Source organism: Nicotiana tomentosiformis, chromosome 11, assembly GCF_000390325.3.
Source record: "Nicotiana tomentosiformis chromosome 11, ASM39032v3, whole genome shotgun sequence".
Lineage (NCBI taxonomy): Eukaryota > Viridiplantae > Streptophyta > Magnoliopsida > Solanales > Solanaceae > Nicotiana > Nicotiana tomentosiformis.
Window position 1 is genome coordinate 82,193,012 of NC_090822.1, and position 10,060 is coordinate 82,203,071.

Genomic DNA, 10,060 nt, shown 5'->3' on the forward strand with positions numbered 1-10,060 from the left:
CTCATGAAATGCAGCGCCCCCAGAAAAGGGACGTCAGTACGAAATAATGTACAGAGTATGTAAGGCACTATACTGAAAGTTGAAACTGAACTGATAATATAATAACTGAAAGCAACTGGAAGTCAATGATAATCTGAAGATATGCTTACCTGTTGATACTGACTCAACTCTCTCAATATAGTAAGTAAAATAGTTGTCCGGCCTTATAAGACTCGGTATATATATAACTTCTCTGTCGTAGTAGGCTCGTTCATAGGCGCTCGGCCATACTAGGCTCTGTATCTCGGCCAACTGGGCTCGCTCATAGGCGCTCGGCCACAGTTGGCTCGGTATATAACTTACCATCTGATCAGAGGTTGCCCAATAGGGGCTTGCCCATCGATTATAGCTCAATGGTAATGAAAATATTATAATATTGCATATATAGGCTCTCTGCTCTCTTAACTAGAACAAGACAATACTCAATTAAATATGAAGTTCCGATAAGGAGAATATTGTAACTTACGAGACTAGAAAAATATACATATATTCCAGAATATGAATTTCTCTTTATGTCTTGTTATTAAACGCATGTAATTACATGATCATGCCAAAATGAAGTAAGGGCTTAGCCTTAACATACCTGAGCCGATTCTCTTGATAATCCTTCCAACACATGTCAATTTCGACAACACGTAACGGCGGATCGAAGTAGGGAAAAGTCCATATGATATTCTTAAGAAAATTATACCGTGCCCTCTTAGAATTGTAAATCCCGTTACTATTACACAGTGTAAATTTGTATGAAAATATTTGCCCAAAAATCCGTCACTTTCCTAAATTAATTCGCGTTTCTTTGTGATCAATTTAAAGTCTTAGAGAGTATTTAAATGTCAAGCTTCATCCGTAAGCTTTTTGTCAAATTTATGTACTTTTACTCTTAGTTATACATAACAATCATTGTAGGCCACCACGTCCTCTACACATGCCACATGGTATGTAAATGAATAGTCATCATTTGGGCTTTATATGGCTGCCACATCATGCTTAAGAATTATCCAAATCATTATTAATTGCTAATTTCTTAATTAACTTGGTAATTCCCTACTAATCCAATAATTAACTAATTATTTACATAATTAAGAATTATCTCAAATTATATAAAATACTACTCACTTTTAATACACTTTATACACCTTACTACCATGGCCATGTGGTACCTTGTATGGCATTAGTCCATAAATACCGGATATTTTAGCTCAGGTCGTATTTTATCCCAAAATATCAAATTTCGACGAAATTCATTTGCTTCGATTCGCTTACCCTCTCGCCTTCATGAATTTACTTATCCCTTGTTTGAAATAACATAATACTTATAATCTCAAAATAATCTCATTCCCAAGCTTACGTCAATTAACTTACGATGAAACTTTAACTTACAAAAAAATACGGGATGTAACATCTCATTTTCGAGCTTATATTAATTTACTTATGGCGTACTTCCTCGTACGAAAATATGGGTTGTAACAAATATGGTGGTAGATGCCTGGAGTCGAAAGGCGGAGAGTTTGGGCAGTTTAGCATATCTACCGGCAATAGAGAGGCCACTGGCATTGGATGTTCAGGCCTTGGCCAACCAGTTTCAGAGAGCGTCAGTATGACGACCCCCATTTACTTGTCCTTAAGGACATGATTCAACACGGTGATTACAATGAGGTTTCTATTGGGGATGATTTTGTGTTATGGATGCAGAGCTGATTATGTGTGCCCAATGTGGATGGGTTGCATGAGTTTATTCATCAGGAGGCATACAGTTCGCGGTACTCCATTCATCCGGGTGCCGCTAAGATGTATCAGGATTTGAGGCAACACTATTGGTGTAGGAGGATGAAGAAAGACATAGTGGAGTATGTAGCTTGGTGCCTAAATTGTTGGCAGTTGAAGTAAAAGCATCAGCAACGGGGTGGTTTGCTTCAGCGATTTGACATTCCCGAGTGGAAATGGGAGCGTGTCACTATGGACTTCATTGTTGGACTCCCACAGACTTAGAAGGAGTTTGACGCGGTATGGGTGATTATGGACTTGTTGACCAAGTCGGCTCATTTCTTTTCGGTGATGACTACCTATTCTTCAGAGCAGCTAGCTCAAGTTTATATCTGCAAGATTGTCCGACTTTATGGAGTACCGGTATCCATCATCTCTGACCGGGGTACGCAGTTTACATCACATTTCTAGAGAGTTATACATTGTGATCTAGGCACACGGGTTGAGTTGAGTATAGCATTTTACACTCAGACAGATCGACAGTTTGAGCGCACCATTTAGATATTAAAAGATATGCTTCGCGCTTGTGCTATAAATTTCAGGGGTGTTTGGGATCGGTTCTTGACACTTGCAAAGTTTTCCTATAACAACAACTACTAATCGAGTATTCAGATGTCTCCTTACGAGGCCCTATATGGGAGACTGTGTCATTCTCCAATTGGGTGGTTTAAGACCGGAGAGGCTAAGTTATTAGGTATAGATTTGATTCGAGATGCCTTGGAGAAGGTCAAGATAATCCATGATCGGCTTCGTACAGTCCAATCTAGGCATAAGAGTTACGCGGATCGGAAGGTTTGTGATGTTACATTCATAGTTGGAGAGTGAGTCTTGCTCTGGGTTTCACCCATGAAGGGGATGATAAGGTTCGGGAAGAATTTCAAGTTGAACCCTAGGTATATCATACCTTTTGAGATCCTTGAGAGGATTATTGAGGTGGCCTACAAGCTAGCATTGCCACCTAGTTTATCTGCGGTTCATCCGATGTCTATGTATCTATGCTCTAGAAGTATTATAGTGATCCGTCTCATGTTCTAGACGTCAACATAGTCCAATTAGACGAGGATTTATTTATATTGAGGAGCATGTGGCTATCTTGGACCGACAAGTTCGGAAGTTGAGATCAAAGAGCATTGCTTTAGTAAAGGTTCAGTGGAGGGGTCATCCGGTTGAATAGGCGGCCTGGGAGACCAAGCACGACATGTGGAGTCGTTATCCTCATCTATTCACCACTTCATATATGTCCTTATTCACGTTCGAGGAAGAACACTTGTTTTAAGGGAGGAGAATGAACGACCCGATTTGTTGTTTTGTGTAATTGTTCCTTGTTACCCTTTTTTATGCTTCATACATGTGTGTTTATGGATTTATTACTTGCGGGGTTAGTTAGTTTTGTTCCGGGAAGCTTTCGGTTTGATTCAAACCGTTTATTCTTGACTTAGAAGTTTACATTAGAAAATATTGACTAAACTTTGACTTTTGTGAAAATGACCCCGGAACCATATTTTGATGGCTCTGATAGCTTCGTATCATGATTTTGGACTTGGGCATATGCACGAAATTGATTTTGAAAGTCCGTAGGTCGATTTGTATTGATTTGCCAAAATTTCGTAATTTGAAGTTGAAAAGTTTGACCGTAGGTTGACTTTAAGTTATCCAGCTCGGAATTTAATTTTGGGAATTGGAATAGGTCTGTTATCGTAATTTGTTGTGTTGCTTTCAATGAGCTACTCGATGTCTTTAATATTACTTGTTGACTTGGACTATATTAGAACACTCACACAAGCATATACCGTAGCATGCCGTTTACACGGTTTAGGAGTATGAAACTTGACATCTATTGATCATATCTATGTACTCTTGTATTATTTCCCTTCATCATAATATTGAGCATGTGATAACGTCGGGCAGAGTGTGATATTGAGCATGTGACCATACCGGGCGGATTATGATATTGAGCCTATGACCATATCGGACGGATTGAGATTTTGACATGTGAGTTGTCCGTATGGTCGTGATCGATAATGTGGGCACAAGGTGCCGTGAGCAGATGATTTGTGATTTGGGACTCGTGACTTATGATTAGGAGGTGAGGTATCTCGGAGTAATGTCGCCGTAAGACTTGTGTTAGAACAACTTGGTTAGTTGATTGTCATTTGTTTTCCCTTATTTGGTTTCATTGGCGCTTTAACGGTGTTCCGATTACTTTACTGTTATATCACATATTTATCCCTTATTGCCATTTATTGATTCTTGCTTTCATTATTAGCTTTATATTTATATACTACATAAGTTATTATGACTAGGAGGTGTCTTGACTTGTACCTCGTCACTACTCCACCGAGGTTAGTCTTGATACTTATTGGGTACCGACCGTGGTGTACTCATACTCCACTTTTGCACATTTTTGTGCAGATCCAGGTATTTGCGATATCGGACTCAGGCAGAGTTAGCTTCTTGATCACGGGAATTCAAGGTAGAGGTGCTTGGTCATCGCAGTCCCTTGGAGTCCTTTCCCTTTTTATTGTACTGTCAGTTTGTTATCCACACAGTATTATATTTTGATTTTTGAGATCTTTCTGTGTATTCAACTAGAGTTCGTGATTCTGTATTACCTAATCTTGGGAGGTTATTGTAATTATTGTTGCGTATGCTTGTTTCATCTTATTTCGGTTTTTATATTAAACTCCGTTTTAAGATATCATTGTTAAACTGACTTAATTTTTGTAAGTAATCGGCTTATCTAGTCTTATAGACATGGTGCTATCACAATACCTAAGGCGGGATTTTGGGTCGTGACAATTTACTTGTGCGTTTGGCCGCAATAAAGTTGATAATTTTTATCTTTTCTCATTTACATGATTCTTTTCTTTTTCAGATTGCTAATGGGAAAAGGGAGGTAATTGAAGTAAGGATTGTTTAACCGGAGAGAAAGCTACTGTGATTCTATTGTGGCCACTGAACTATTTATCATGTGGAATTCATGTGCATTTTTGAAGTGGGTAGTTAGCTCCCTGTAGATCTCTTTCGATACTAAAGTTGGTTGGTTAGAACTTAGTTGACAACAATTTCTATAATGTTGTAAAGGAGCTATTTCCATCACCAAATGGTCCAAGAAAGCTACTACGTGATGAATGATGATCTACCTTATGAGATTCAAGTACACTTCATCTATCCAACACTTACTGATTCAAGTACTTATGTCCTAAGCTATAAATGTGTATACCTGTGAAATATCATGTGGAATTCATGTGCATTTTTCAACTTATTGATAAATGCGTATTATCTCACAAATCATAGAATACTTGCTACTTTCGCTAGCATATGTACTAGGTATTTCTAATTATAAAGATTTTGACAACTAGGCTACATCTTTGAACTTTAAATTTACCAAAATCTAAAAATGCTAAGGGCAGAACCGCCAATTCAGTACTTTAATCTATCTGACTAGGATTGTGTGAAATTAATCTACTGGACTATAAGGACATAATTTAATGAGTGGCCTAAAAAAAGTCATACGCTACAAATAATCATGTTTTACGACTTTGAATTAGCCTGACTCCTGAGTCAGTGGAGTTCAAATATTAGATAATTAAGCCGATAAAAATAAAAGAGTCCAGCTGAAATGGCATGTGACTAATTCTTTCAAATTAATATACTGTCAACTTATTATACCAGCAAAATATGGACAAACCAATTTATCAAAGTCTCCCATGTAAAGCAAAAACACCCAATAATTTTGTTTTAACAATTAGGCAGCACAAACGAAGTGCTATCAAGAAGTATAACTTTTGAAACTAACAAATTTTCATAACTAATATTATTAATATACTGGCTATTGGGATACAATTTGACGACATTAAATGCAAAAGCTAACACATCTACAGACCCCAGAATCCAAGTAAAGAAATTCCAGTCAAATGGGGGAGTCAACGTAATGCTAAATAAAGAAAATAAGATCAGTGCTGCTAGTATGATTGAGGGGAGATGATTTTTCTTTTGGTGAAATATAACTTGACGAAACAATGAAAATATACGAACTTCCAAAATTGGTGGATAAGTATGATATCTTAGTAAAAGTTAGAGAGTGATGTTCACCTGTTGAGGGAGAAATTCTGGCTTTTATAGACTTTTTCCTCCCATCATTTGAATTTAGTCATGGTAACTTTTTCATTTCCTTTTCAGGTCTAGCTCAAAATTCTAAGTGAAAAAAAAAAGTGCGCTATAACTAGTAAATAAGACAAGGTTTGTGGAAAATAATAAGACCATACATTCTTTTGTGGCTGCTGATGCATATTATGCAAATTTAAGAGCTTCCTGACTATCCAACAAAATCTTGATGATATTTTGCAGCGAAAAAGAACCAAAGTGATGATCACTTGTAATCAAAATCTGCAATATCTTCTTATTAACATTCTTGTTCTTTATGCTTTCTATTTTGGACTTTGCATAGGAATATGTAACATTACCAGCACTCAATATCTAAGAGATCCAGCAACTTTATGGTGTCCTGGTAACATCTTCAAGTTGGGATTTTTCAATCCTCAAAATAGCTCGTATCGGTACGTTGGTATTTGGTATAACTTCTCTGAAACAACTGTAGTTTGGGTGGCCAATAGAGACAAGCCTTTGAAAGATTCTTCTGGAGTTGTTAAGATATCTGAGGATGGCAATCTTGTGGTTATGAATGGAGATAAAGAAACTCTTTGGTCATCAAATATTTCCTCAACTTCACAAATTACAAATTCAACTGCTCGGCTCCAAGGTGGGAATCTTGTTCTACTTGATAACTCGAATAATGGTAGCATAATATGGCAAAGTTACCATCATCCTTGTGATACATTCTTGCCCAAAATGAAAATACCTATTAACTCTACAAAGACGGGGGAGAAAACAGGGTTGAGATCTTGGAAAAGCCCTTTGGATCCAAGTTTTGGTGACTTTTCAAGTAGCATTACCACGATCCTTCCCCAGCTTTTTATTTGGAAAGGGAAGTATCCTCACTGGAGAAGTGGTCAATGGAACGGTCAGATATTCATTGGAGTAAAGCATATGCGATCCGTGCATACCGGTGGATACAATGTTGTAGATGATGAAGAGGGAACTGTTTATCTTACTGGTCTTGCTGATAGAAAGGAAGCCGTGAGATTCACATTGGAGCCAAATGGGAACTTGGTTCAATCAAACTGGGATGAGAATGAGAGGAAATGGAAGATCCCTTGGTTAGCTATCAACAATGTTTGTGATGTCTATGGAACTTGTGGTCCATTTGGAAGTTGCAATTCATTGGATTCACCAATTTGTTCTTGTATAAGAGGTTTTGATCCAAAGAGTAGAGAAGAATGGGAGGACGGAAATTGGAGTAGTGGTTGTGTGAGGAGGAAACCTTTGCAATGTGAAGAAAAGAAGAAAACAAGTAAGGAAGATGGATTTGTGAAGATGGGATTCATGAAAGTGCCTGATTTGGCAGAATGGTTACCACCTAAGATGGAAGATGAATGCAGAAGCCAATGCTTGAGAAATTGTTCTTGCCTAGCCTATGCATTTGATGCGGGGATAGGCTGTATGTCATGGAGTAGAACCTTGATTGACATTCAGGAATTTCAACGCGCTGGCACAACTCTTTACATCCGTGTGGCATATTCTGAACTCGGTATTGATTCTATTGCAGCAAAACTTCTCATTATCCTCTTCGTTGAGTTAGTAAGATTCCTAGAACAGTTTCTTGATTTGCCTTTGTTTTCAATTATTTACTTTCTTTGTTTTCGTTGCAGATCATCCCAGAAAGATCAGACTAGTTGCAGTTCTAGTGATAGTATCTTTTTTTATTGTTTGCGTTGGCGTGTTTCTTTGCTGGTTTTGGATATCAAGGCGAAGAGGTAAAATATGGTTTCAGTTTAAAAGGAACCATCAGTTGGATGGAAAGAAGATCTCTTTGGAAGAAAATATTACTACCAAAGTTGATTTGGAGGATTTATCAATGTTCAAGTTTGAAGTGCTTGCAATGTCCACAGACCAGTTTCATGAGAATAATAAGCTTGGACAAGGTGGTTTTGGCCCGGTATACAAGGTATTCATAGTTTTTTACAAATGATTTCTTGGAGTGGACGAATCTGTTTCAACTCTCGTTCTTGCAAAACAATGTCAAGTACTAGTATTTCTCATTTTTAATTAGGATTCTTGATGCTGAAAGTTGGTGTTTGTTCATAGGGGATATTAGCAGATGGGAAAGAAATAGCAGTCAAGAGGCTTTCAACTGCCTCAGGACAAGGGATGGAAGAGTTCATGAATGAAGTGTTGGTGATATCTAAAGTCCAACATAGAAACCTTGTTAGATTATTGGGATGTTGCATAGATAAAGAGGAGAAGATGTTGATCTATGAGTACTTGCCATATAAAAGCTTGGATGTCTTTCTCTTTGGTTAGTCCTTTAAAACCTATGTTGCTCGGATTCTGCAAAAATGTCTTCGGGTACATGCCGGATCCTCCAAAAGTAGTGCATTTTTTGGAGGATCCGACACGGGTGAAGCATCATTTTTGGGGAGCCCGTGCAACGAAACTCTTGGCAATATATGTTCATCACTTTTCCTGCCTTTTCTCATACAAACATTGCTCAAGCTGCTAGATATAAAAGATTCTGAAGTCACTGTCTTTCCATGAGTATTTAGATCCAACACATAAAGGAATCTTGGATTTGAGCAAACGCCTCCACATTATCGAAGGGATTGGGCGAGGACTACTTTATCTACACAGAGATTCAAGAATAAAGATAATCCACAGAGATCTAAAGCCAAGTAATATTTTGCTAGATAATGATTTCAATCCAAAGATTTCAGACTTTGGCATGGCTAGAATTTTCAAATGCAACCAAGATCAAGCAGAGACAAAAAAAGTTGCAGGAACCTAGTAAGTACACATTCAATGTGTAAATTCTGTTATTCAAAAGTTCCCACATTAAGCCAAGTCGTTAATTTATAGTCTAATTGCATTGTCTTAGTGGATATATGGCCCCAGAATACGCCATCAAAGGGACATTCTCTGAGAAATCTGATGTTTTTAGCTTTGGAGTGCTACTGTTGGAAATCATGTGTGGGCAAAAGGTTGCAAGTTTTTGGAATGAGGATATCCCATTAAGCCTTCTTGGATATGTAAGTTCCTTCAGATCTCTTTTGAATATCTTGCATATTTTGCCTACATGTTTGAACCTAAAGTTGAGCAGTTTTTCTTTATATCTAAAACCAATAAAACAATTTTCAGGCATGGGAACTCTGGAAAGAGAATGATATATCAAATTTCATTGATCCAGTTATATGGGAACCAGACTTTGAAGTGGTGTTAAAGAGATGCATACACATAGGTTTGTTGTGTGTTCAAGAATTTGCTAGAGACAGGCCAACAATTTCAACTGTTCTTTCCATGCTTTCCAGTGAAGTTACAAGTTTGCCAGCACCATTACAGCCCGCTTTCGCTAACTTTTTTGAGGATAATGGAGGTTCTGTAAATTATGTCACTTTGACAAACCTTGACGGCAGATAATTAAGCATGAGAATTGTGAATACCAGCTAGATAAACATGAAGTTCTATAATTCTATTTGATACAAGGGATGGTTAAAATATCAAGGGAACGGGCCAAATTTGCCCCTCTACTATGCGAAAAGAATCAAATCTTACTTTTTGTTATACTATCAGTACAAAAATACCCTACCGTTACTCAAGTGGTACAAATATACCCCTCTTCCATCAAAAATGTCCAAGGTGTACACTACATCCCGCGTGCCACTAACAATTTACTGAGGCGGATATCACAAGGCATGCCACCTTACCATTCCAACCCATTTTACATCATCCACATTTCTTCTTCGCACCTTCTCTTCCATCACCATCATTGCAACCATTAATTTCACTATTTTTACCGCCTTCACCTTCACTCAGACATTAATCCTCCCTCATAAAAGATTTATCAGTAAAATTTTAGGTGCGTTGGACCTGTACAATTTGACATGGTGGCACAAATCATAGAAAAGAAACAAGAAGTCGACCTCCTCAGATGTATTGAGAACATAATCAAATGCTTTCTTCCTAACTACGAGTAGATAGCGAGGTTATTCACCCATATTATTTATTAAAAATTGTTGGAAAATAAACTTTTTAAAAACGGATCGAATACATATTATCCACTTAGAAAATGGATAACCAATGGATAACTAATTAGTTTAACTTTTACATTTGTAAAGTCTTAAATTGAAAGTTCCCCAAGTTT

The 10,060-nt window shown here is 37.5% G+C and overlaps 1 protein-coding gene across 2 annotated transcripts; it reads left to right on the top strand.

Moving 5' to 3' along the window:
* Positions 1–6,047: 6,047 nt before the first annotated feature.
* Positions 6,048–9,358, top strand: LOC104119232 (G-type lectin S-receptor-like serine/threonine-protein kinase At1g11330). 2 transcript variants are annotated; one of them, XM_033652278.2, is made up of 6 exons: positions 6,053–7,453; positions 7,575–7,870; positions 8,011–8,221; positions 8,469–8,706; positions 8,798–8,948; positions 9,058–9,358. In XM_033652278.2, the coding sequence occupies exons 1-6, from the start codon at positions 6,172–6,174 to the stop codon at positions 9,334–9,336; spliced, it is 2,457 nt and encodes an 818-aa protein (XP_033508169.1). In that variant the 5' UTR covers positions 6,053–6,171; the 3' UTR covers positions 9,337–9,358. The 2 variants fall into 2 exon arrangements, with proteins under 2 accessions (XP_018634173.1, XP_033508169.1); XM_018778657.3 differs by lacking the exon at positions 9,058–9,358 and having other exon boundaries at positions 6,048–7,453; positions 8,469–8,710; positions 8,798–8,932.
* The last annotated feature ends 702 nt before the right edge of the window (positions 9,359–10,060 follow it).

What these genes read in the sequence shown, in the direction of transcription:
- LOC104119232 (XM_033652278.2), top strand. Translation starts at nt 6,172, where the DNA reads ATGATCACTTGTAATCAAAATCTGCAATATCTTCTTATTAACATTCTT. An exon ending in CTTGGATGTCTTTCTCTTTG is followed by an intron (nt 8,222 to 8,468) that starts GTTAGTCCTTTA and finishes ATGAGTATTTAG; the next exon opens with ATCCAACACATAAAGGAATC. An exon ending in AAAAAAGTTGCAGGAACCTA is followed by an intron (nt 8,707 to 8,797) that starts GTAAGTACACAT and finishes GCATTGTCTTAG; the next exon opens with TGGATATATGGCCCCAGAAT.